Source organism: Camelus bactrianus, chromosome 15 (assembly GCF_048773025.1).
Source record: "Camelus bactrianus isolate YW-2024 breed Bactrian camel chromosome 15, ASM4877302v1, whole genome shotgun sequence".
NCBI lineage: Eukaryota > Metazoa > Chordata > Mammalia > Artiodactyla > Camelidae > Camelus > Camelus bactrianus.
In genome coordinates, this window is record NC_133553.1 from 15,077,434 (window position 1) to 15,103,955 (window position 26,522).

A 26,522-nucleotide genomic window follows, 5' to 3' on the forward strand; every position below is an offset into this window, starting at 1 on the left:
CCAGAGAAAGCTCAGCCCTCTACACATCCCGCATCAGTCTGGACTGTGTGGATCCCTGAGTTAGGGCCAGCCTCCAGGGGTCCGGTCCGTACACAGGATGTTTCATGCACCACCCACGACCCGAGACAGGTTGACAGAGGGACTGGTACAAGCCTCCTTCCTCTGGAACTTCCCTGCAAACCAAGGTCCCCAGACCACCCATGCTGGTGTGGCCTGGAGCTCATCCGAAGTGCAGGTTTGGGGCTGCACCCCGCATACGAATCAGAACCCAGAGTTTAAAGTAGGTCATGCATGTGCACCAGGGTCCTCAAACTTCTGGGACTCCTGGAGCAGGTGTCTGTGGGATGTTCTTGTGGGCTGCGGAAGTTTGCTGGGAACCCAGAGGTGTTTGTACGTGACCTACCAAAGTGTCAGGTTACCCAGTTAGAACGCTTGCCCTGCCCCCTCCCCGGGTAACTGCAGAGAACTCGAAACTTGGGTTTGGTCTTTTTAAACATGGATGAGTTACAAGTTGCCTTTCTGAGATGAGGTGGTGTTGGTGTATACGGAGTCAGGCTGATGGGCTATTTGAGGATGCGGGTTTTTCCTTGGGTAAAACACAACCACGAGTCATTTGCCCGCCCTCCCTGCTGTCCGGGTGCTGACGGCCGTCTGCGTGGCTGCAGGGAGACTGCCCCTCCCGGAACCCGCACACACGAGCCCAGTACCCGCGGGCGGGGGCAGGGAGGGGTGCTGAGATGCAGCCTCTCAGCTCTGGTCACACCTGTCTGCTGACAGAACATTCCGGAACCATCTCCCAGGCCACTTTCCCCCGGCTCCTCCTCGTTCACCACCAAGCAGCATCTGGGCACTTTCAGAACCACTGCTGCCTCAGTCTTAGAGCTTCAGAGAGCAGCTCGTTCTAGGACACCACTGAGGAGCCCGTTTTGGAGTTTCCACATTAAACCCAAACCCCCAGCATGTCTCAGTACGCCGCCCCGCTGCACTGTCCCTCGCGGGAGGCCTCCCACGGGAGTGCCCGGTGACTGTTCGTCCCTGTGTGCTGGTGACCAGTTGCTGTGTAACTTACTAGCCCAGAACTCTGTGGCTCAAAGTGACAGTGACCTGTCGTCTCAGCGCGTCTGTGGGCTGGAGTTGGGGCACAGCTCGGGGGGTTCAGGCTCAGGGCCTCTCGGGAGGAGAGCCCGAGATGTGGGGAATGGGGTGGGACTGCGTCGGCGAAGGTGCTCCTGGGGCTGGAGACACGGCCCCTCAGCCCGCCCCCTCCCTCCCCGAGCTTGCTCCTTGCCCCCCACTGCCCTCTCTGAGGCTCTGCTGGCTGCCGAGCCAGGACGGCTGTCTGCGGCCTGGGCAGCGCTGATCTGTTCGCAGGATTTGGTCTCAAAAGCACATACTTGTGCTTCTGGCCCCACCTTCACCCCGGCTCCGGAGATGAGCTTACAGCCCAGCTTCTCTGAAGCCTGTCCAGTCGGCACAGTAACCAGCAGCAGGGCCACGACCCTGGTTCCTGGGACGTCGCGGGCTGGAGTACGCAGACTTGCACTGTGAGAGCAAGATGGACCCGGTGGGGGCCCCCAACGGTGACAGAAGCCAGCGTCTGCGTGGAAGCCCCCAGCCGCCTGCTTCAGTGCCGAGCCCACAGGCTCACCCTGCGCGCCGTCACTCAGGCGCTCGGGTCTGCGGGGAGACGAGGGGGGACCCGCCAGCACCGGCTGCAGCTCTGACTGGAGAGTCTGAAGCCTGGACACTTGGCGCAGGTCCTGGGAAGGTGACACTCTCATCATGGCCTCTGTGACAGAGGCCTTGGTCTGCAGGGGACAAGCCCGCCTGTGTGGGTTTCCTGACCTGTGCCGTGTACTTGAGCCCAGTGCCCGGGTGCTCCTCACCCACGGTCAGGGCCTGGAGAAGATCCCTGCCTGCACAAAGTCCAGCTGCTTCCGTCCGGGCCCCATTTTCCTGAGGACTCCCCCGAGAGGCCCGGAGATGGGTGCGGGAGCAGTGCCGTCCCGCTGCTCCAGGGCCCCGAGGACAGCTGCGCCTCCCTCACCAGCATGTGCTGTCCTGTCCCTCTCCCTCTGGGCTTGCGGGGCGTCTCATGGGCCCTTGTCTCCCTCCCACCCCGTTTCGTCCTTCCCGCCCCACACAATCCTCCTGCGCTAAAGCCGACCAGCCTGTCCTTCCTTCGTGCTGGCGTCTGCTCCGAGGAGCCCGGCCAGACCCGTGGCCCAGAGGGCTCCTGCCCCGCATTCAGCACTGCCCTGCAGACCAGCGTTGCCGTGGTGTGGTCTCTGCCTGATCCCCAGTAAAGCCTTCATCACAAAAAAAAACCCACCTGACACCATTTTTGGCATTTTGCTCAGTGACAGCACACATCCAGAAGTTATGTGTTTCTTCCCCTGGAGTTCGTGACTGCCTGCTGCCCCCGGGTGGCCGCCCAGCATTCCACTGAGCAGGACAGCCTGATGGCCGGGGTAGGAGCCTGGCTCCCTCCGCCCAGTGCCCAGCAGGCAACCTGGTATTGTTCCTGTGCCCCAGGCCCTGGCCTCCCGCAGTCAGCGGGCGGCTCCAGGCATGAGAACCCCAAGCGCCAAACATGTACCCGTCGTGGGGAACATGCCAGGGAAAGGGCAGCCTGCTTGGCCGCGAGGCCTTCATGTGAACTTGGTGGAGCTGAGACGCAGGTTCGGGGGCGGCCGCGGCGTCTGCTGTCCCAGAGCCCAGGTGGTGTCGCTCTGCCACCGGGGCCTCACTATCTTCCACAATGAGCAGGGTGGGTGCAACGCCTTCATCCTTCTGGGAAGCAGACCCAGGACTGCTCCCAGCACCTGACCTGCACTGGGACGGGAGGGACGGGAGGGGTGGAGGGACAGGAGGGACGGGAGGGAGATGCGGCCATGGCAGTCTGAGTGGCTCAGGCTTTGGGTTGGGAGTGTTTCTGCACTTTGCTTTATGGAAGCAACCTTGTCGATCACGCACTGTGACTGTGACTGCAAAGTCCGCATCTTGATACCAGAAAGGTGGGAACACTTTCTCTTTCTTTCCTGAACTCATCTCTTCTGTTGCCTCTCAGAGGAGCCCCTCCTCCATCACTCTCCCCCCTCGTCCTCCACCACTTCTCCCCCCTCGTCCTCCACCACTTCTCCCCCCTCCTCCACCACTTCTCCCCCCTCCTCCATCACTTCTCCCCCCTCCTCCATCACTTCTCCCTCCTCCTCCATCACTACTCCCTCCTCCTCCATCACTTCTCCCCCCTCCTCCACCACTTCTGCCCCCCTCCTCCACCACTTCTGCCCCCCTCCTCCATCACTTCTGCCCCCCTCCTCCACCACTTCTCCCTCATCCTCCACCACTTCTCCCCCCTCCTCCATCACTTCTCCCCCCTCGTCCTCCACCACTTCTCCCCCCTCCTCCATCACTTCTCCCCCCTCCTCCTCCATCACTTCTCCCCCCTCCTCCATCACTTCTCCCCCCTCCTCCACCACTTCTCCCCCCCTCCTCCACCACTTCTCCCCCCTCCTCCATCACTTCTCCCCCCTCGTCCTCCACCACTTCTCCCCCCCTCCTCCACCACTTCTCCCCCCTCCTCCACCACTTCTCCCCCCTCCTCCATCACTTCTCCCCCCTCCTCCATCACTTCTCCCCCCTCGTCCTCCACCACTTCTCCCTCCTCCTCCATCACTTCTCCCCCCTCCTCCATCACTTCTCCCTCCTCCTCCATCACTTCTCCCCCCTCCTCCATCACTTCTCCCTCCTCCTCCATCACTTCTCCCCCCTCCTCCATCACTTCTCCCTCCTCCTCCATCACTACTCCCTCCTCCTCCATCACTTCTCCCCCCTCCTCCATCACTTCTCCCCCCTCCTCCATCACTTCTCCCCCCTCCTCCATCACTACTCCCTCCTCCTCCATCACTACTCCCTCCTCCTCCATCACTACTCCCTCCTCCTCCATCACTTCTCCCCCCTCCTCCATCACTTCTCCCCCCTCGTCCTCCACCACTTCTCCCCCCCTCCTCCATCACTTCTCCCCCCTCCTCCACCACTTCTCCCTCATCCTCCACCACTTCTCCCCCCTCCTCCACCACTTCTCCCTCCTCCTCCATCACTTCTCCCCCCTCCTCCATCACTTCTCCCTCCTCCTCCATCACTTCTCCCCCCTCCTCCACCACTTCTCCCTCCTCCTCCACCACTTCTCCCCCCTCCTCCACTTCTCCCCCCTCCTCCACCACTTCTCCCTCATCCTCCATCACTTCTCCCCCCTCCTCCACCACTTCTCCCCCCTCCTCCACCACTTCTCCCTCCTCCTCCACCACTTCTCCCCCCTCCTCCACCACTTCTCCCTCATCCTCCACCACTTCTCCCCCCCTCCTCCACCACTTCTCCCTCATCCTCCACCACTTCTCCCCCCTCCTCCATCACTTCTCCCTCCTCCTCCATCAGTTCTCCCCCCCTCCTCCACCACTTCTCCCTCATCCTCCACCACTTCTCCCCCCTCCTCCACCACTTCTCCCTCCTCCTCCATCACTTCTCCCCCCTCCTCCATCACTTCTCCCCCCTCCTCCATCACTTCTCCCCCCTCCTCCACCACTTCTCCCTCCTCCTCCATCACTTCTCCCCCCCTCCTCCACCACTTCTCCCTCATCCTCCACCACTTCTCCCCCCTCCTCCACCACTTCTCCCTCCTCCTCCATCACTTCTCCCCCCTCCTCCATCACTTCTCCCCCCTCCTCCACCACTTCTCCCTCCTCCTCCATCACTTCTCCCCCCTCCTCCATCACTTCTCCCCCCCTCCTCCACCACTTCTCCCTCATCCTCCACCACTTCTCCCCCCTCCTCCACCACTTCTCCCTCATCCTCCACCACTTCTCCCCCCTCCTCCACCACTTCTCCCTCCTCCTCCATCACTTCTCCCCCCTCCTCCATCACTTCTCCCTCGTCCTCCACCACTTCTCCCCCCCTCCTCCACCACTTCTCCCCCCTCCTCCACCACTTCTCCCCCCTCCTCCATCACTTCTCCCCCCTCCTCCACCACTTCTCCCCCCTCGTCCTCCATCACTTCTCCCCCCTCCTCCACCACTTCTCCCCCCCTCCTCCACCACTTCTCCCTCCTCCTCCATCACTTCTCCCCCCTCCTCCATCACTTCTCCCTCCTCCTCCATCACTTTTCCTCCCTCCTCCTCCTTCATCACTTCTCCCTCCTTCTCCTCCATCACTTCTCTTTCCTCCTTCGTCCGTTCTCTTCAACCCGTCCCGTGATTCAGCCCAGGCTGGAGAGACCGCGGCCCCTAAGGGGGCCTCCTCAGGGTGCATGGGGTCAGTCTGCAGGTGAGGCACAAAGACCAGGCCCCAACCCGCCCTCACAGGTTGTGTAGTCTGCCTCTGCACATGGTTCTCGTTCTCTGGGGCTCTTTTGTGGTCGCTTTGCCATCAGAGAACTGTGTCTTCCCCGTGCCCCCATCCATGGACAGTGACTCGAAGCCAGTGAGCTGGCCGTCTGCAATGTGTGCGGCCCCCGGGGCTGGGAGGAACCAGGCCGCTTGCCTTTCTTATTCAGCACCTCTCGTGCCTGCTCTCTGCGCCTGTCCCCTCAGCGGCACCATGAAGACTCTCCTTCCTGGTCAGTTTCTGTTCTTACGATTACTTATCAGAAGACAGGTTAGCTGAAAAGTGTCATTTGGCCTGGTTTAGACCAACTAGCTAGTCTCGTGGTTACAGTTTTGAACCCAGTGTGTCCTAAGTGGTCCCAGAGGATGGGCCTTCGTGTCCACAGCCGACTGTCCACCTCGTGCGAAGCACTGGCCCTGGCGGCCGAGGAGGCCCAAGTAGCCCCCCGCCTTGCGGACGGGGCGAGGCGGGCGAGAGCCCAGAGCAGCTCCTTCGTCGGCCGCGCGTGGGGCGGTGCTCGCCGGCGGGGCGGCCTGCTCAGCAAAGGGCCGGTTTCCCAGAAGTATGCGGCCTGCAGTCGCTTGTCACAGGGCGCCGCACACCCTTGTTTCAGTCCACGGGTCTTCATTGTTCTCCCCAGCGGGCAGTCTTCACTCGCAGCGCTTTTTCTCCTCACCCTGCCCTCCAGAAAATACGCCTTCTGCCCAGATGACAGTGGAGCAAATTCTTTCCTTCTAGGGAAACCAGATCACAAAGGAAGCAACCCAAAGTTATTAGCCAAACAGTAAAAACCATGTAAAGTGACAGGTGCTCCGGATTTATTCGCGACATTAAAAAAAGGCCCCACGCCTCGTGGTGCCCTGGAGGAGGGAGACGTGTTTTCTCAGAAGTTATGACCGTCCTCCCAGGTGACACACCTGACGCCTTTCTCTCAGAGAGGACACCTCCGCCCACGGCCATGTCTCTGGATGCTTTACGGGCATCGTGAACCCAACGTGCCACCTGCCAGAGAGCCACTCCCCCGCTTACTGTCACCTCTGTGTGTCGTGAGCCGCGATGCTTACGATGCCCCTGGGAAGCATTCCTTGGCAAATTGGTTCCCACACAGAGCAATCTGCTTCTCCTGTAATCTATGATGGAAAAGCCTAGAAGTAAATTCATTCTTGTTGCTCTCACTCAAAATTCCCACAGATCCTCGCGAACTTGCAGCAGGGCCTAGCCGAGGACGGGAGCGCCAGCAGCCTCTCTCAGGAGAACAGACAAGGTCAGTGGGCCAGCCCCCCTTCCTTAACAGGTCACCAGAGTCTTCAGGAGACTCGGCCCCAAGGGGATTTCTCTCTCTCACTTTTCTGTCTCACTAAGTAACACACTCCTCACCCTTCATGCGCTTGCCTCCTCGGTCCCTTTGGGGAAGCAAGCACCGTGCTTGGCGCTGTTAACACGTGAAGGCCAAGTTAGACCTGAGCCCCGCTCCCGGGGGCCCCGTCGGGTGGAGAAGACCCGCCCGCACCGCATAATCCCAGAAAAGGATGTGGTGCCATCGGGGAGAGAAGCCCGGCCCGGCCCGCCCACGGGAGCCGGGAGGCCCTCGGGCTGGGGTCCTCCCCGGGAGGGGGGCTGCCCCGCCAGAGCCACAGGCTGTGGCAGGAGGGAGCAGGGGCGGGGAGCCAGCAGGGAGCCCGCGAGGAGCTGGAGGGAGAGCCCTGTGGGCCCTGCGTGCGGAGCCCGGGGGCCTTGGTGCCAAGGGTGTCCTCAAGAGCACTGGGCGGACGGGCCGGCTGTTGGGAGACAAGCTTCCTGGCTGAGGCTTCTCAGCCGAGAGAAGGACTTCCAACCACGCTTTGAGCCCCAGCTCAGCTGCTGCCTCCCTGAGGCGCCCCTCACCTGCCACTGGATTCTCAGGCCAGCACCTCTGCACGGCAGCCTTTGGGGCCTGGTCATCAACTGTCCCCACGGTGTCACCTCCCTGGGCCAGGGGCTCGGTGGTCTCCACCTCTGTGCGCTGTGAGGAGGCTGATTGGGAGGGGGTCCGAGAGGCAGCCCCCTGGGCAGAGGGAGGGGCCAGAGCCCCAGGTGTGGCAGGGCGCCTGGCGAGGGAGACTGGGTGCAGCGGGGACCCAGGTGCGGTGCCCAGACGTGCCCCTGACTCAGGGAAGAGGGGGAAGCCTCCTGGGGGGGGTGTCACCCTCAGAGACCAACAGCTCTGGCTGCGTTTGTGCTTTGAATACAAAGCCCTTTCTTTGAGAAACCCCAGGTGACCACGTCCTTCTCAGTAATTTGAGGGCAGGTAACTTGCAGGGTCTGACGGGGGAGTCTCGGAGCCCTCAGACGCCCGCCCGCCACGTGTTCACGTCCTGGTCATCACATCCACTCGGGCCCCGGCCTTACTGCGGAGGAGCAGGTAGCTGTGGGACCTCAGAAAGCAGTGCCTGCAAATCCGATAGCTCACGGCGGATAAACAAAGGCAAAGAGGGAAGAATTAATACTCGGAAGTCTGCAAAGATAATCTAAGCAAAGTGCAGCTCACTGAGAGTCCACATTGTACCTTCATTAAGAGAAGATATCGTTCAGAATTTTTTCCACAAAAATGATGTTGTAAGAGGAATATAAGCCGCTAATGTATTTTTAATTGCTGAAAGGCAAAGTGAGTTACGTTCTTAATTCTGGCAGTTAAGGTTTGCGTGTTTTTCTTAAGCGCTCCAGGAATGAGCGTCGTTTGCAGGAGATTGTGATCCCAAATGGCCCGTGGGTGCTGGCAGCAGCAGGAGGGTCAGTCTCAGTAAGCAGGCAGGTCAGCGAGGGGCAGGCTCGCCCAGTCCCACGTGCAGACACGCCTGGGATGTGCTCGTCCCTGGTCCTGAGCCGGACTGCGGGCTGACCGCCCGACCGCGCACTGGCCCTCGCCCCGCCCTGCTCCCCACGTCCCCCCACTCTCCGCCCTCGAAGCCTGGGGAAGCAGATAGGGTAGGAATTGTTTCCACTCAACAGTGTCTGCCACCGGGGCACGGCTGCTGACATCTGGCGGGTGACCATCCACCAGCCCTGCGGCCGGGGCGGGGGTTCTGGGTGGACCTCCTGCTGATCCACTTTCACACCACCTTCCACCTGCTGCAGGTGCCCTCATCTTCCCAGGATTTGCTCCTCGTCTCGGGGTGCTACCCTGGGGACATGGCCCTGGCTGGACCCTGTGCTCGGTCGCCCTCCTGTTTCCCTTGCTCTGCCCAGACCCAGGAGCACAGCTCAGGGGTGTGGGCTGAGCAGCAGTGAGCCCCTGGCCGAGGCCGGGTGCAGGGACGGAGGGGCTGAGTCGGGGCTGAGGCAGGGCGCTCCCGCGCGCACACACCGCGTCCTCTCTTACAGCCTCCATCCAGCTGTGGCGGTCCCGCCTGGGCCGCGTGATGTGCTCCATGGCCAACTGTCTGCTGCTCATGAAGGTAGGACCTCCGGGACCCCATGGCGGGAACACACCCCGAGGAAGCGCACCCAAGGGGTTGCTGAGCAGAATTCCACCCCAGGAAAGAAGTCTCTGTTCTCCCCGGTTAGAGGAGGTGGTTTCCCTGTCCTGACCTGACGCTCGATGGTCCTGGCATCTGGGGACAGGCTTCTCCACAAGACCTGCTCCTTGGGGCTCACTCAGTGCTGCCAGACGGCTAGGGACCAGGAGGCTGAGCGAGGCTGTGTCGGGGGCCATCGGTCCTCTGCTCTGTCGCCTACGCTCCTCCCCAGGCAGGGTCTCCTCCCAACTCACACGGCAGGATCTTGAGTCAGCAGGCCTCCAGCTGAGGCCTCACTTATCAGACACCCAGAGTCGCGCCGTTAACACCTTCCTGCTGCAGAGAGCAGGTCGTGACGCCTCCCACGGGCCGGCCAAGGTCACCCTTGAGCTGGGTTTCAGCAGAACAGGCAGTTTGCGAGGGGAGAAATGTGCCCTGGGGGCTGGTGGGGCAGCCCTGCGAGGACCGTGTCCAGGGCAGCTGTACGTCCCGAGGCCCCTTCCATGCGCCCCGTGCAGCTGTGACACTGAGGTGCAGACTGGCCTCGCACCCCCTTCCCGTCTCTGAGCTCCGGGCGCCTCCCCTGAAACGAGGCGCAGTTCAGCTGCCTTTGCAGCCACCCCCCGCCAGCAGAGTGGGGGTCAGGAGCCCTGGTCCTCTTCCCTCGAAGTCACTGGCATACAGAGGAACCAGGGGCAGAGTGTGAATTCGCAGGCTGCTGTCTCGTTAATCATGGGGAGAACTCGGGAGGGAAGTTTCCGGCTCCACCGGCGGGCTTCCACGTGCGTTTTTAGGACACGTTCACAGACAGGGATGGGGTGAGAGCGCCTCCCCTGTTACGCGGCAGGAGCTCCGCCTCCACCAGGCCGCAGCCCCGCCCCCTCCCGCGTGGTCGGGACGCGGCGCTCAGTGCTGCTGTGCTTCAGAGACGCGTTTCCACAGATGCAGTTTACCGTGAAGTTTTAGGTTAATCTTGCATTCTCATGAGCTAAACAAGGAGTGAAAGGGTCGCAGTGAGGCCTCAGCGAGCAGCTGCCCCTGCTGCCATCTGGTGGGCGGGCCCCGCATCACAGCCGCGTGCGGCCTCCGTTCGCGGGTCTCCCGTTAATTAAATTATGTGTCTGGGCTAACAATGAGTTATTTAATCATCCGGCTAATTATTTTGAATAACATTTCTATTACAGTGAGATAAATATTAATGTAACTTTTTATCGATGAGCAATCTATTCACACGCTTCAGCCGAGCATCTGCAGCAGACGCCGTCACACAGAGGTGCACGTCCTGAGAGCCTGGGGTCCCCAGCCTCACCTGTGACACGTTGCTTCCTCTCCTGAGACTCGGCTGCCTCAGGGCGCCTCGTGGGCAGCCACCCAGGTGCCTGGGCCTCCCACCTTGGGCGCCTGCCCCACCCTGCCCGTGCTCACATCCTCAGAGGACCTGGCGGCCCTGTAAACCGGCTCCCTTCTGGTCACAGGCCTAGAGTCACCGCCACCAAACAGGTGCCGCTGCTGAAAGAAAAATGCCGAAGGTTGGGCTAAATAGGTCTGTCCCTGAGAGCAGCCGTTCACTCCCGTCCTCAGAGCCACCCCCGTGGCCGCAACGTGGGTGACACTCTCCCAAGAGCTCGTTTTAGCCATTTTCCCTTAAACGGGCCATATTTCCTCACCGCCAGTAAATCAGCAGTTTCGCTGAGTGCTCATCAGCTGGCAGAAGCCCTCCCCGTGGCTGCAGCGCCCAGGCGGCTCCTGTCCAGGCCTGGTGGGCCGCACCTGCAGCCCCCAGGACCCTCCTGCCTGCCGGGAGCTTTCCCACAAGGCCCCCAAGCCCACGGTCCTGCCCAGAGCACTCTCCCAGGAGAGCCCTGTTTTAACAGAACAGCAGCTAAATAACTTTCCATCAGGGATCCTTGCTTGGTTTTTTTAAAACCTGTTCTTCCCACATCAAATTGTCTTCAGAAACCTTGGCTCCCGGCCCAGAGCACTGAAACGTGAGGCTGTGAGGCAGCGACACTGGCCGGAGAGCATCCTAGAGGGGCAGTGCGGTGGCCTTGCGTGCCCTCCGCATCCTGCCCCGGCTCTCTGGGGACCGGCTCAGCCCCAGACATCATTGGAGCGCGTGAGACGCAGGCCAGGATTCGGGGCGCGTGCACTGCGAGGGCCCCGTGACATTTGGGTGCTAACTGACAGCCGGGCAAGGTTGCCCTTCATTCACTCTAACCCGAAAGTAAGGGTTGGTGTTAAACACCGCGGGTGATTCTCAGGTGCTCTGCGGTGTCCCTGCTGCCCCTGAAGTCTAGGGCTCTGCCTGACCCAGACCAGGCCGCGAGGCCACCACCTGCCCCTGGCTGGGCCTCCGCTCCCCGCGGGCCGCGCCAGCCACGCAGTTAATAAATTGGGCCTGAGTATTTGGCAGACAGAGACAAGACAGGATTCACCAGTTCACTTGGTCATTTTGTCAGGAAAGGAGTTAGTCTGGGTGCGATGCTGATCGCTGCTTAGAAGGTGGAGGAAGAGAGCCCCTCAGGCTTCGGTGCAGAGCTGGGAGCCCCGGGGAGGGAAGGCAGCCTCCGGACTCAGCCTCCTGGTCTGCATGCCTCCTGCCTGCGCCTCACATGGGGCCCAGCTTCGCGCCTGCTCGCATGGGAGCCCCGCTTCCCGAGCAGGGCTGCAGGCCCTAGTCCATGTGCAGAACTGAGGGTGGTCTCCCTGACTCCAAAATGCTCTCGGGGCCCCTCTCCCCTGCAGGACTACGTGCTGGCGGTGGACGCCTACCGCTCGGTCATCCAGCACCACCCGGAGCAGGAGCCCCAGCTGCTGAGCTGTATTGGCCGGATCTTCCTTCAGGTGCGGACTGCGGGGCTGGGGGTGGGGGGGTTCCCTGCTCGTGCCTCAGAGCTTACTCTGGATTTAAGAGAGAACGCAGGAAACAAGACATCAAGTCAGGTTTCTGTGGCCGTACTAAGCTTTAAGCCCTCCTGGCTTTGACACGATCAGGAAGCCAATTGTGAAACATGAATTTACGTAGATTCCCATCTGGGAGGCGCTGATGTGTTACTTGGGAGACTGTCCGGTTCCAGTTAGAAAAGTTGATAAAACCATAAGGAATCTTATTTTTGCTTGATTGATAATATAGTAACTTGATGATATTTTGCTGGAAAGAGCACTTGACTGCGCGTGAACCGGACAAAGGGCATCCAGCGGTCCCAGCAGCGCAGGAAGCTGGAAGGTCCCCACTTTGCCAAGAACGGCGCCGGTGCCGGGGTGCAGGTCGCTGTGGTACTTGGTGACAGGGAGTGATGGGCTCCCGTCCTCGCTTCTGTCTGTCCCAGGACGCAACCCTGCATGTGCAGGCTCTGCCCTCACCCCCGTGTCTCGGGCTTCTACCATAACTCTGGGAGCTGGGGACGGGGAGCATGACAAGGGGCCACTGATGGCTGGAGAAGGGGCAGACATCCATCGAGCAGGCGCTGAGTGAGCTGTCACCTCACCATGTGGCCCTGGGGGCGTCAACACCTCCTGCTCCCTGTCACAGAGAGACTGCCCTCCCCACACTCCTCACCAGTAGCTCAAACCGTAGAACAGGGACCGTGCCGTCTAGAGCTCGTTTCAGACGGTCGTCCACCGTCACAGTGGCTTCCGGGCGGCTGACGTGGTGGAGAACCCGGGACAGAGGAGCAGTTGATGGGGCTGAGTCTTTCCTCGTTGGCCAGGAGCATGATGCGTCCACACAGGGGCCCCGGGCCAGGCAGCCGTGCCCTGCAGGTCACCGCGGGAGGGACAGAGAGCTCGCCTGCTCCCCGGCCAGGTCTGGCCGGCCCCTCCGCTCCCTCCCTGAGGGGGAGGGGGAGCGGGTGCAGGAGCGGTTCCAGTCTCTGCGCCAGAAACACTCAGGGCCGGGCACCTGCAGTAGGTCCTGCTCCAGGGGCCTGTGTCCCCAGATCTTTGCAGCTGTGGTTCTGAGTGGAATTGGCCTGGGTTTGTGTGTGTGTGAGCTCTTTGCAAAAGCACTTGCTATCTGTTCTGTCTTCATAAAAAGAGGTCAGATTTCTTTCCTTCTCTGTTCTCTGGGGTATTTGGGATACTTTGGAATTATCTGTTCCTTGAAGGTTTGAATAATTCACCTCAGAAAGGTCTAAGGCACACCCCGGGGATTCGTCGGACGGTTGTGACTAATGGCGCCCGCATTCCGTGCGTGGGAGCCTTCTCCCTGTTCCTGGGACCGATGGCGGTGATTTAGAGGCCTGGAAAACCGCCTGTTTGGTCCATGTGTTTACATATATTTGCATAGAGTTCTGTAAAATTGTCTTCTTTCATAATTATTCCAGTTTCCTTCCTACCTGTAGTTGCTTCTCCTTTTACATTTATAATTCTGTGTATTTATGCTTTTTCTTGATTAGTCCATCCACTTACTATCTGCTGTTTTCTTTAAATAACTACTTTGGGCTTATTTGCTTCCTAGATATTTTGTTTCACTTCTAATTGCCTTTTCGTATTGTTTAATTTTTTAAGCTGTCTCTAACTCTTAGAAAATCAGGATTTTAAACCCTAATTATATTTTAATAAATATGGAAATGTAAGCTCACTTTCCAATGACCAGGAAAATCAGTACGTGGCAAAGGAAATTCTAAGATTTCTCCATTATCTCCCACTGGAAAATGGTTTCAGTGCAAGTCCTGTACCAGCCCCGTGAGGCCACGGGGTGCAGAGGGCCCGCCCGTGGTCCGGGAGGTGGACGGACCTGGCTCTGAACCCCTGCTGCTACAGGTCAGCTGTGTGCCCTGAGAAACTGCCCACCTTTGTGAGCCTCATCTTTTAATTGGAGCGTGAAGGGGGGCTAGCAGAACATCACAGGTTGCTGTGCGCTGACAGCCTCGCGCAGCACCCAGCTCCGCACCCAGCAGACACGGGGGGCTTGAGACGTGTTTACCGGCAGCAGGTGACCCTCAGCACGCTCGCCAGCGTTTAACGGGCCTGGCCGGGGGTCCGGGGTAAAGTGCGCCCGCCGCTGGGAGCTCAGATGTCGGGGCTGCGGCGGGCGCGGAGCCGGCCCCGTGGGTGGGCGGCCGCGCGGGAGAACGCTGTTCTGTCTCCTCCCCGCGCGGGTCCGCTTCCTCCCCCGACGCGGGGTCTGCGGGGTGGCGCCACGACCCTGCCCTCCTGTAAGCCGTGGGCAGCCTGGCGCTGGCGCCCGGGCTCCCGGGGCGGGGCCGAGGACGGGGACGTTCCTCCCCCGCCACAGCCGGGCAGCCAGGGCCACGTGTGTCACCGGCCCCGGTTCCCTCGGGGCCCTGGGAGAGGAGCCCGGACCCCCGCCTGCCCTCGGCTCCAGGGCGCGGGGCTTCAGTCTCCGGGCCGGCGGGCGTTCCTGGAAGGAAGGGACGGAGAGTCCGCGGGCCGGGGCTGGAGGGCGCTGGGGGCACGGCCCTGCGTGGTGACCGTGTGCTGAGGTCCGGGGCCCGCTGCTCAGGGCTGTTCCCTAGGCCGGCCAGGGACACAGGGCCTGTCTCTTCCCTTACCCTCGCTGGAAGCTGTTTGTTTAAACAGGATTTAAATTTTTCCTACATTTCTCATTATAAGCCTCAAATCATTGATTTCCTGCCTCACGCGTTTGAGGGCAGAGACCTGATTCCCCCTTACCTCCCCCCCCCCCGCTGTGGTTCTGCAGTGATGGCCACGCAGTGGGGTGCGGCCATCCGGACCCCAGTGACTCTGGCTTCATCTTACAAGGGGCGCTCAGGGGGCTTCCTTACGTTGGGATAAGAGTGGGGTCATCTGTTCGCTTGTCCAATGGGATTGTGTGTTACTGCGTCAGAATATGACTGGAATTTGCAGGTTTGATGGTAACCCCCAAAATTGACTAGGGGACTGCCGTATTATACCAAAGATCAAACAAATGTATTATTTTAGTCATTCATTTTATTTTTATTTTACGTGTCACTAAGCCAGGATTCCTTTCAAAGGGTACAAATCAAAAACTGAGGCTTGTTAACACGGCAGGTGGTGACAGCTCACCCTCTGACATGTGGGTGTCGACACCCCGTGGTACCCCCGTGGCTTTTTTTTTTAAGTAACAATTAGTAAATGGTTACCAAAGTTCTACCCTGCCTGATTCATAACTGTGTTCCAGCATCTTAGCATGATATTAGGGAATTACATACATGGATGAGATTTAACAGTTGTCACCTGAACTAAGGACATGATTTCGTCACAGCAGATTGGAGACATAAAAACGGCTGAAAAGTACTTTCAAGACGTAGAGAAAGTGACACAGAAATTGGATGGACTACAGGGTAAAGTGATGGTTTTAATGAACAGGTATGTCTTTTTCCTCCTTCGTTTTGTCTTTCCTTCCCGTTCCGTTGCGCTGTAACTGACTCAGAGCGCTAAGTAAGCGCAAGGTGTACCGCGTGATGCTTTGATTCACATGCGTCACGTCAGGTTTAGTGAGCGTCCATCTCTTAGACACCAAATCAAGCAGCACTCACTCCCAGCCGGTTCCACGTGTGGTTTCAAGCACTGTGCTGCCTGTATCTGTCGTGTTCGGCACTGCATCCCTCCTACTTACTTGTGACTGGAAGTCTGTACCTTCTGACCGCCTTCACCCAGTCCCCCCTCACCCGCCCCTCCATGGTAACCTCAGATCTGGTCTCTTGTTCTGTGAGTTTGTGTTTTGAAGTGTAACCGACCTGCAGTCCTGTGTTAGTTCCTGTTACACAACCTAGTGATTCTGGTGTTTCGATAGCTTTGAAACTGACCACCACCACGAGTCTAGTCATGACCTGCTCTGTCAGCGTGCGGACACCACCTGGTCACTGACTGCGTCCCGTCCCGGTGGCCCATGTTCTCTGTAACGGGAAGTGTGTACCTTCATCCCCCTCGCCGGTTGCTCGCCCCCCCCGCCCCTCCCCTCTGGAAACCGCCCATTTGTTGTCTGTGTCCGTTCCTGTTGCTGTTTCGCACCTTCCTCATCCAGTCCTGTTGACGGCCACTCAGGCTGCTTCCGTGTCTTGGCCGCTGTAAGTAGTGCTGCAGTGAGCCTGGAGGTTCACGTGTGTCTTTTCTCATTAGTGTTTTTGTTCTCTTTGGATAAACACCCAGGGGTGGGGATTGCTGAATCTTACGGTAGTTCTGCTTTTAGTTTTTTGAGGAATCTTCATACTGTTTTCCATAGTGGCTGCACCAGATTACATGCCCACCAGCAGTGTGGGAGGGCTCCCTTTTCTCCACACCCTCGACAACACTTGTCACTTGTAGACTTTCTGATGGCAGCCCTTCTGACAGGTGTGAGGTGGTATCTCATTGTGGTTTTGATCTGCATTCTGATGATCAGTGATGTTGAGCATCTTTTCCTGTGCCTGTGGGACATCTGTGTGTCTTCCTTGTAAAAATGTCTATTCAGGTCCTCTGCCCATTTTTAATCAGGTTGTTTGGTTTTTTTGATGTTGAGTTGTAGTAGTTTTTTGTGTACTTTGAATATTAATCCTTTATCACATAGATTGTTTGCAAATGTCTTCTCCCATCCAGCAGGCCGCCTTTTGTTTTGTTGGTGGTTTCCTTCCCCATGCAAAAGCCTTTTAGTTTGCTGTAGTCCCAGCTGTTTATTTTTGCTTTTGTTTCCTTTGCCTGAGGAGACAGATCCAAAAAAATATTACTAAGACTGATGTCAAAGAGCACTGCCTGTGTTTTCTTCCAGAAGTTTTATGGTTTCAGGTCTTATATTTAAGCCTTGAACTTATTTCTGTGCATGGTGTGAGAGAATAGTCCAGTTTAATTCTTTTGCATGTAGCTGTCCAGTTTTCCTGACACCAGTTATTGAAGAGTCTGTCTTTTCTCCATTGTATTCTTGCCTCCTTTGTCATAGATAAGTTGACCATAATAAATGTGGGTTAATTTCTGGGCTGTCTGCTCTGTTCCATTGATCCACGTGTCTGTGTTTGTGCCAGTGCCATGCTGTTTTGATGACTGTAGCTTTGTAGTAGTCTGAAGTCAGGAAATGTGAGGCCTCCAGCTGTGTTCTTTTTTTCTGAAAATAGTTTTGGCTATTCAGGGTCTTTTGTGTTTCCATACAAATGTAAAACTTTTGCTCTAGCTCGGTGAAAAGTGTCATTGGTGTTTCGACAGGGACTGCACTGAGTCTGTGTATTGTCTTGGGCGGTACAGGCATTTTAACAATGTCGGTTCTTCCAGTCCGTGACGTGGCGCGTCTTCCCGTCTGTTTGTATGAAGTCTCAGTTTCCTCAACATGATGCAGTTTCCGGGTCTCTTTCCTTCTTGGGTGGGTTACCCCTAGGTGTTGTTTTCCTTTGATGTGATGGTAAATGGGACTGCTCATTACGCCTTCTGGTAGTTAACTGTTAGTGTACAGAAAGGCAGCAGGTTTCCGTATTTGTATTTGTATTTTGTATTTTGTATTTGAAACTGGATGGACTACAAGGTAAAATAATGGTTTTAATGAACAAGTATGACTTTTTACTTGAATATTTTCTCAAGTTTCCCATAATTTTTAAACTCTGTGCGGCACAGCCTGCTGGGGAGAGGGTCCCTTCTGCGTGCAGTGCTGGGTCTCCCCGGGCCAAGGCTGAGCAAGTCAGGGGACCCAGAAGTGTGCTTCCCAGACTTGCAGTGGGATTCTTTTAGTCATAAAAGCTGGTTTTAGGAATTTTTCCCCTGATTTTTCATAGTACTTCTTTATATTGCCCCCATTTCAACCTGAATTTGTGTTAAGTTCTTCTCTCTAGTGCAACTGCCATTGTAACTCCCATGTCTTGTGTCCGTGATTGGCTTTATGAGTAAAATAAGCCGTATAAAGCAAGGCCTGTGCGGGTTCGCGTTCATCAGCCCAGCGCTCCCTGCAGGGATGACGCTCTCTCCAGCACAGTAAGGAGAGAAGGTGGGGAGGGGTAGCTCAGTGGTGGAGTGCCTGCCTAGCGTGCACGAGGTCCCGGGTTCAATGCCCAGTACCTCCATTAAAAAAAAATAAACCTAATTACCTCCAACCACAAAACAAAAATAAAATAAAAATTGGGTTGTCTTTAAAAAAAAGAGGGGGGAGAAAAGAGCAGAAAGTGATTTAGGTGATGTCACCGTGTCTAGATTAATGAAAGTTAGGCCCGCGGTACCTTGCAGCCCACATCACACGATGTGCCCCGCTGTGGCTGGACAGCGCCGCCCGGCCGGGCGCACGCCCGCCCCTCTGCGGGTGGTTCCGGGGGCTGCCCCGCCAGTGTTGCTGGCGCACCCGCGTCCTGACTTTCCCGGTTAATCCTTTACCTGTCACTCATTTCCAGAGCTTTCCTTCACCTCGGTCAGAATAACTTTGCAGAAGCTCACAGATTCTTCACAGAAATTCTAAGGATCGAACCAACAAATGCAGTGGTAAGACGGAGCGATGTGGGCTCACCTGCAGCCCTCCCCAGGTCTGCCGGCACTGGCACCTTCACGGGGCGTCGGGGAGGTGTCCGGGACCCGCACCACCCCCAGTGCCTTGCCCCGCATCGTGGTACCTGGGGCCCGGGCCCACAGTCGTAGTACGTGCCACCCGCCCAACGCTGTGTGTCCCTTCTCCAGGCCAACAACAACGCCGCCGTGTGCCTGCTGTACCTGGGCAGACTCAAGGCCTCGCTGCGGCAGCTGGAGGCCATGGTGCAGCAGGACCCCCGGCACTACCTGCATGAGAGCGTGCTCTTCAACCTGACCACCATGTACGAGCTGGAGTCGTCCCGCAGCCTGCAGAAGAAGCAGGCCCTGCTCGAGGCAGTGGCCAGCAAGGAGGGGGACTGCTTCAACACGCAGTGCCTCAAGCTGGCCTAGGTCTCCAGCCTGTGCGCGTGGACACCGGCGCTAACGTGTGACCCAATAAAAGCTCCCCCACCCGTGTCTGCAAGCGCGTCTTGAGCAGGCCGCGGCTGTCGGGCAGTTTGCCCATGGGGTGAACACAGCACGGGGGAGGGCATCTCCTACGGAGAAGTCTGGGACGCTTCGGGCCCTCCTATTTACGCCAGGAAGCCGGCCTGCTTCGTGGACTAATTCTGAATGTCCTCGGAGAAGCACTGAGCAAGGACACAAACAGCACTCTCGCTCGGTGCCTGGACGTTCTGTAGGAGAAATACCTTAGGCCCCACCCACCCTCCTCCCGCACCACACAGCTGACTGCATCCCTTCTGCTGCCCCGGTCCTTCTCCAGCCTGTGCCAACACCATGGACCAGCCTGGTGGGGGGTGGGGGGGATTGCACATCACAGGGAGCCGGGCTGGGTTAGGGTGGGGGGGTGCATCTGAGGCAGTCAGGAGTACAAAGGGTCTCCTTGTGCATAAAACAGGGTGAGCACTGAAAGTGGGTTCAAGCAGTGTTTCTGAAACATGGCCTCCACACCCTGCTTACTGAATTGAGACTTGAGGACAGTTTTGGATGAAGTAGAAAGGCAGCGTCATTTCTTTGCCAGGCAGAGGAGGTCACAGTGGGCTGAGACTGAGCCTGGTGGGGAGGGAAGGCAGGGGGTTTATAGTAAAAGTTTAAGGGTTCAAGGGGCAGAGCTGGTTTCCATAGAGATCACATACAGGGTAACAAGTTGTTGCAAAGTTGTTCTTGTTTTTGCAGATGCAGGGGTCCCCTTCCTCCTGCAGGGTGTGAAGTTCACCTCCTGCTTTAGGACTCAGTATTCTTCTGCCTGGAACAAAGGATGCACAGGAAGAGACTCTGTGGAAAATAGCTCTAGAGAAAAACTTGTGCATCTAAAATCAGGTTGATAAATGCTTTTAGCCTTTTAGGCAGCTGAGGCCTGCAGCCAGAACAACAGGACACAAGGAAACCATAAGGGGTCAGGAGCAAGGACACTGAGCATGACCCTGCACACAGCACCATGAGGGGGTTGGGTGGACCACCCAGTCCTCCATCCTCTCCAGCCCAGCCCTGGTCGGCAAGAGCCTGAGAACAACCCTGTAAACCATGACACAGCCAAGCGGGTGAAGACACCGCTGCAGATGTCAGGTCACCAGTGACAGTAGGGCCCTGCTCAGTTTCAGCAGGGCCAGGAGGTGGTCCCAACGGGGTGGGGGCATTGTTCTCTCATATCTGAATGTCAGGTCATCTGCTTTCATATTTACATGGTCACTCACTCCTGCTTTTAAAACATCTAATGTACCTGACAATTTCTTCACTCTATTAAAGGACGTCTGGCAAGGGCCCTTTAAATATCCAGCTCACCTCACCACGCATCCTCCACAGCCTGGAAGCGGTCCCCCGACCCCCAGCCCACTGGGCGCCGGGTCCCCACTCTGGGGCCTTCAGTAAATGACCAAGGACACACGTGGTGGCGCCTGCTGGGCCCCTCTCCGGGCGGGCGGAGGGCTAAACCACACTCGTGCCCCTGGGAACACACACGGGGACTGTCAACATGCCAGAAGCCGGAGCAGCGCCTCCCCAACGCGCGGAGCCGAGAGCGGACAGGCTGTTTCTGAAGGCGTGCTCGGCAGCACCCGTAGAGGTTTTCTTACCGGTGTTACACACACTGAGGCCGAAACTGTCGCCTGTTCAGAAGCCGACCTGCTTTCTCATGTTTCTCCTGTTCAGGGAAAACCACCGAGGCTCAGCTTTCTCAAACCTGGGCACCTGCTGTATAAATGCTATTTCAGCTTGTTCTCCGCGTTTCGTTAGGGGACACGAGCTCTGTTCAGGTAGAACTGTGGGGGCTGGACAAGAGGTGCCAGCACCCCCCAGCAAGAGGCTGGAGCCCGCCCTGCCCGGAAAGGGCAGAACTCAGCTGGGACCATGCAGCCCTCCTCCTGCTCAGGTGAGTCCCCCCAGGTCTCTCGGGCCACCTCCGTGAAGTCCGCGAGTGGAGGAATGAGCACGGCCCCCACACCCCCATCGGGCTGAGCCAGACACCAGGCGGGAGGCCGGGTTGTGCCCATCCAGCTCCACCCCAGGGCCTCTCGGGTCCCTGAGATGGGTGAGCCTCGTCAGAACACACGCTCAGAGCTGGCTTGTAGGCAAGGAAAGAGATGCGGCATTTCTGGAAAAGAAATTGGCAATTGAGTCAAAAATTTTATTTATAATAGTAAAATACTGAAAAATTGGAGAGTGGTTTCATTCATTAATTGCCACATATTCCTAAAAGGAGTTTATGCAATATTAAGATCATATTATTTAAAATACTAAAATCGTATTGTTTAAAAAGTTAATGACATGGAAAAATACTCAAAAGAAATGTGTATTTACATAAGTAATTGCAAAAATAAACTTTACTAGAAAGGGCTGAAAAGTAATATTAAGTGTTAACTAGTCACAGGACAGATGGGCATAAAAGGGCATTTTAATTTTCCCTTCTATGACTGAACTTCAGATTTTTCCACATAATGAGTATGTGTGTATTTTGTGTGTATTTTGTTTTTATAACCAAAGGAAATCATCAAAATTGGTAAGTATTTTGCCTTTAAAAGAAAGTGAGTTAAAAATCGTAGTGAAAGTGTGACGTGCTCTGTAATTTAATGATATATAAATACAGCGATTAAGGCGAATGAGCTGCACATAGTGATGCAGGGATACGTAAACGCTTCTGGAATAGTTAAGGTTAGAATTATATATACAATGAAGTGCCATTTATATTAAAGGTACAGGAAAATATACATTTGTAGGTGCATGTTTGCAGAACTGGGTGAAGACAGGTGCGGGACCGCGGGCGCATCAGAGTGACGTCCCCACGGAGTGAGGAAGGGGGTCCTGGGAGACTCACCGTGTCCGCAGGGCTAGTCTTCTTTTCAGAGTGGTGTTTTTATGTTATCCTTAAGTTTTACCTCAATTTCTGGAAGTACAAAGTGACTGAGGACGAGTTTAGGACGGTTCCCACCACCGGGCTGGCTAGAACACTGGCTCTGCTGGCCTCCCGGCCAAGTTTCTGTGCCACAGAAGTGAGACGGTCCCTCCCAGTCCTGCATCAGGACACAGGGACTCTCGGGGGAGCTTGCCCCCTGGGGCCTCACCAGCTGTGGGGAGCAGCGCTGACACCGTGGGCGAGGCCTGGCTGGCCGGCCGGCCGAGGACAGTGCAGGGCGCACAGACCACCCTGTCTCTCATGGGCTTCGGTCACCACACCCGGTCCACACAGCCGACCCTCCAGGCGGAGGCCGTCATCACTCTCAGGCGGTGCGTAAGGACCACGGACAGCGCCAAGGGCCAGGACAGCCCCAGGCTGTGCACTGAGGCCCAGCGCCCACAGCCACCCACCCGGGGCACGAGAGCGTGGCGGGTCCCGCGTCAGGGTGCCCCAGAGGCCGCACAAAACATGTGAAAGAACCTCTCACTAGTACTGAGAGAATCTTACATTATTACCTGCTAAAGCGACCCGTATGTTAGATTAAATCTATCGTTCAAAGTAAGATCTTTTTTAAAACTTTATCGTGGCTCCTAGAAAATTCTAAATTGCATGTGTGTCTCCCATTAAATTTTTGCTGGGCAGCACTGAACACATGTAACAAACGTGCACAGAAATGAACATAATGTGAAGATTCAATCATGGAAACAGCGAGGGTCTGACAGACTGGAGAGGCCGGGTGGAGTGGTGAAGGGGCCACCCGCCACCCTGTGGGATGATTACCCACGGAGATGAACCTTCCGGAGGGGAGGCAGGGGCAGAGGCCCACGGGTCCTGAGCCTTGTCCCACCTGCAGGAGAAAGAAGCAGAGAGCAAGGAAGAGGACGCGGGGGGACACCGCTCACAGGCAGGCCCCTGTGAGAGTGGGGCAGTCCCTCCTTCCCGCCCTCACCTGCAGAGGGGGGCCGGCCCCTCCCTTCCCCGAGCTCCCACTGGGCCAGGAAGGGGGCCCCCTCCCTCTGGGAGGTGGGGGTGGGCACGGAGGGCCCGCACTTCCTCCTTCACCAGCGCAGGGTCGAGTGGTACCCGCTCCCGTCCCCCCCTCCTTCCTGCCAGCTGTTCCCAGGTGAGGCTCTGAGGCCAGACAAGAGGTAAACCCAGCCTGTGGCCACATGCTGTCTGGCCCTGCTTGCCAGTGACCAAGTGACCTCCTGGGCTTTAGGCCAGCTTCTCGTGTGTAAAATGTGGATACCACACCTGTCTGAGATCACACAGGCTCACGCGTGTGCTATTCACGTGCTGGGCATTTATGAGCAAATCAGGTATAAACACACACACCAGTTCCCCCACACCCACGACCCCTCCCAGAAGACGGAGTCAACCTTTTCAGTTACTGCCAATCAGGGAGCGCCTCGGACTGTTAGGGACCCTCACGCAGGGCCGTGCTGGGGTGTGGGCGCCGTCCCCACAGTGAGCTCCCCTAGTTACTCCAGAAGAGCACGGAGTTTGGCGGGTTCTGGGCGGGGCGGGAGAGGGAGCAGGGGAGACTCGCTTCAGCCGGGAAGACGCCAGGACTGCCCACGAAGGACACCCTGGGGAGACCACGCGGATACGGGCCAGAAGACAACACTCGGGCACCCAGAGGGTGACTGCGATCCCAGGGTGGCCATGTGTGGCCGGACAGCAGAGTGGACACCGGCCACCAGTCAGGAAGCCTCAACTAAGGGTTCTTTAGTTAGGACGTGACCCAGGTGTCCCTGTGCTGCAGGGCCTGGGGGCAGTGACGGGCGCAGAGACAGAGACGTCCCTGGAGCAGAACCACAAGGCCAGGCGGCCACGGGGAAAGGGCTGAGAGGCGGGCCAGCCACCAGATGCCAGCCCAGGGCCCCTGGGAGCGCCCAGGCCCACCTCCTGCCCCCGTAGGTGTGCCGGCTCCCCCGTAAGCCGCACCCCCACCACAAGGTCAACACCCAGCCCAGGGCCCAACCTTACCCAACCAGCCTGGGGCCCTGGGTGGGCACTGAGCCCTCGGAGCCGCGGGGCTCTCATTTGAAGAATGGGGAACAAGACTGTTAGTTTTCTGTAGCCGCTGTAGCAGCTGCAAACCACCGAGGTCTCCTGTCTCACGCTCAGGCCAGACGTCCGAACCCCAGTGCAACCCCCGCCTGGGTCCTCGCAGAGGTGTCTCTCCCTCTGAGAAGGACGCCGGACCTCAGGCTCAGGGCCCGCCCTCACCCAGGATGGTCTCGGTGAGAGCCTCATCCAGTCACGTCAGCAGAGAGCCCGCTCCCAGATAAGGGCGCGTTCCGAGGTTCCAGCGGACGCGCAGTTTCGGTGATTAGTATTCAACCCACGACACCTGCTGGTAGCATCCATGTGTGGGTCAGAGCGGACTGTTTAAATCGCAGGAAACAACCAGCCTCTCGTGCTTTCGGGTCCTAGCAGACGCCGCCCCACCCCACCCCCACCGACTACCTCTACAGATGGGGGGTGGGGGGTGCGGCGCAGGACAGACCTCCAGGGAGCGCCTCCGCCCGTCTCTGCTGGGCGTCCGAGTCCTGTGTCCCTCCGTGTCCTTCCACAGCGACACCAATGACGTCCTGCCCCACCAGACGGCCATTGGGATTCACTAACGATGGTGCAGACCAAAGAAAAACACATGTGAAAGCAAATCGTATTGATCTGATTGAATGTCCTTTTCTAGGCTCCTGTATCAACCAGATGAGATTCTATTTGGGTTTCAGGGCAGGTGATTTTGGGGGGAAATAAAGGTATTAAAATACAGTAACAAAGGAAGGCAAAGGCGAGGGGTCCGGGTGGAGGGCACCTTTCCTTAGACGAGCAGGCTCCATTCCGGACCTGGTCGCTGTGCACGCAGGCGCTGCGCTGCAGCACAAGCCCACCCCGACCCCCAGCCTGGGCGTCCCCCCACCCCCAGCCTGGGCGTCCCCCGCCCAGCGGCTTCCAGTGCCACCACCGCATTTCAGAGGACGGACGCTCTGAAAGAGAAAGACTTCCAGAGGCCGAAAACCGAGAACACTGGAAACTCAGAGAAGACACATCACCTGCTCCCAGGGAGCTGCCGAAGGTCCTCCCAACCAAGCAGGGCCAGCTGCAGCCCCCACCCAGCTCCTCCCGCCTCAGGGCCCCCCAGGCAGGCGGGCAGGGTGGACGCTGGGAGTCCCCAGCACCCCGGTCCGGGGCACCCTTGCACGCACACCCACCCGCGTACACTCAGACATCTTCCCAATCAGCTCTCCCCCCCCCATCTCGGGCACAGGACCAGGGCTCTGACCAAGCGCTGGTGGGACGGCTGCTGGTCAGTTTCTAGTTGGGGGTGGGAAGCACCCTCCCGCAGCGGCCGGGGGAAGGCCCCTGGTTCCACCACGGGCTGCTCACCGCTCGGGGAGGCACAGGCTGCTGTCCCCACCACAGACAGGTCCTGAACTTGTTTTCCACAGGGAAGCTCCTCAGTGCTCACTGTGGGTGAGCTGTGGGCTGTGTCCCGCCAGACCATGGGATGAAGCCCTGGTCCCCAGTGCGATGGCCTTAAGAGGTGGGGCCTCTGGGAGGGGTCCCAGGACAGGATGGTGCCCCCATAAAGCAGGCTCCAGGGCTGGCTCTCCCTCTGACCCACGAGGACACAGCCAAGAAGAGGTCCTCCCCAGAACCCGGCCATGCCGCACCCTGACCTCGGACTTCCAGCCCCCAGAGCTCTGGGAAATCCGGGTCTGCTGTGTTCCACACGGGGAGCCCGAGCCAACGGAGACACAGGGCTCGGCCCCGTGTCAGGATGGCTCCAGAGGGGAGAGGGCGGGGGGTACCCGGCTCTGGTCCCCACGCTTCGGGTAGGGGCAGTTCTGTGACTACATGGAGGTCGGGGGCAGCAGGTGCCCCTGCGATAAACACCCCAGGTGCAAAGCCATGCTGACATCCATTTTCATCCGGAGCTGCAGCCCCCAAATTAGGCATGAGATCCTGATCCACTCCCACCCCAAGGTGTCTCTGTCCTCTTCTAAACTGCACTGTCTCCCCTGCTGCCCAGGCTGCCCGGGGCTGGGGAGGACGCATCTCAGAACCGAGGGGGACGGGCTCCTCTGACAAAGCGATAAAGGCTGCGGTTTCTCTCCCTGCAAGGATGCAGGAGACCCCTCTGTCCCACCAGTCCAGACACAACACTGGGGCTGAATCCTCAAGCTGGTCCCCCTTCAGCATGTGGGGACGCTACCTGGGACAGTGTCCCGTGGCTGCCCCTGCACTAAGGCGCCGTGTGACCCTGTCGCCTCATCAGAGCTCCCCACCCAGGTGGAGTCACAGACACCCCCAACACATGGAAGCGTGGGGACAGAGCTGGGCAGAGTCCCTGCTCTGGTAGTGCGATGTGGGAGGTGAGTCCCCAACACCGTCTACACCAAGCTCCCCACTTATCTGCAGTGGAGAATACAGCCGACCTGCAGGCAGAGGGTGGCATTCCCACCCACCACCCAGATGCACGCCCACGGGTCCTGCATGGCCTGAGTCCCCGGGGGGAGAAGCCCCTTCACGTCGCGTTTCTGACATGCAACAAAGAGCTGCAGGAAAGAGCCCCAACAGGACAACAGAAGGGATCACACGGTGAACGCTGTATAGACTCGCGGTCCTGGGTAGCATGAGGTCAGTGTCTGAGCTGAGATGGGGGTCCGCCCTCCTGCCACCCACCCCCCACCGTGGCCCAGCAGCCTCCACGTGCTCAGCGGGAGGCCCTCCGGCCTCAAGGGCTCCTGCACATGAGCCAGGAGCCGCAGGGCCCCGCAGACGCCACAGCCAGAGGGACCAGCACTCTCACCGCCCGGGGACCA

The 26,522-nt window shown here is 58.1% G+C and overlaps 1 protein-coding gene and 1 long non-coding RNA gene across 4 annotated transcripts in view; one reads left to right on the forward strand and one right to left on the reverse strand.

The window, feature by feature from the left end:
* TRAPPC12 (trafficking protein particle complex subunit 12) overlaps positions 1-18,754 on the forward strand; it is a 53,842-nt gene extending 35,088 nt beyond the window's left edge. For 2 of the 3 annotated variants that reach the window (XM_074341606.1, XM_010956939.3), the window contains exons 7-12: positions 6,574-6,646; positions 8,743-8,816; positions 11,622-11,720; positions 15,091-15,191; positions 18,164-18,251; positions 18,444-18,754. In XM_074341606.1, coding sequence (XP_074197707.1) covers positions 6,574-6,646; positions 8,743-8,816; positions 11,622-11,720; positions 15,091-15,191; positions 18,164-18,251; positions 18,444-18,686 — 678 coding nt within the window. In that variant the 3' untranslated portion in view covers positions 18,687-18,754. Of the gene's footprint in view, positions 1-6,573; positions 6,647-7,680; positions 7,784-8,742; positions 8,817-11,621; positions 11,721-15,090; positions 15,192-18,163; positions 18,252-18,443 lie in introns of those variants that run through there. The other variant, XR_012499159.1, reaches the window with a different exon arrangement.
* Positions 16,319-18,226, reverse strand: LOC141573450 (uncharacterized). The gene is made up of 2 exons (XR_012499165.1): positions 18,147-18,226; positions 16,319-17,303 (listed from the first exon to the last, which is right to left on the reverse strand). It is a non-coding gene; the product is annotated as an uncharacterized LOC141573450 (long non-coding RNA).
* Positions 18,755-26,522: the final 7,768 nt, after the last annotated feature.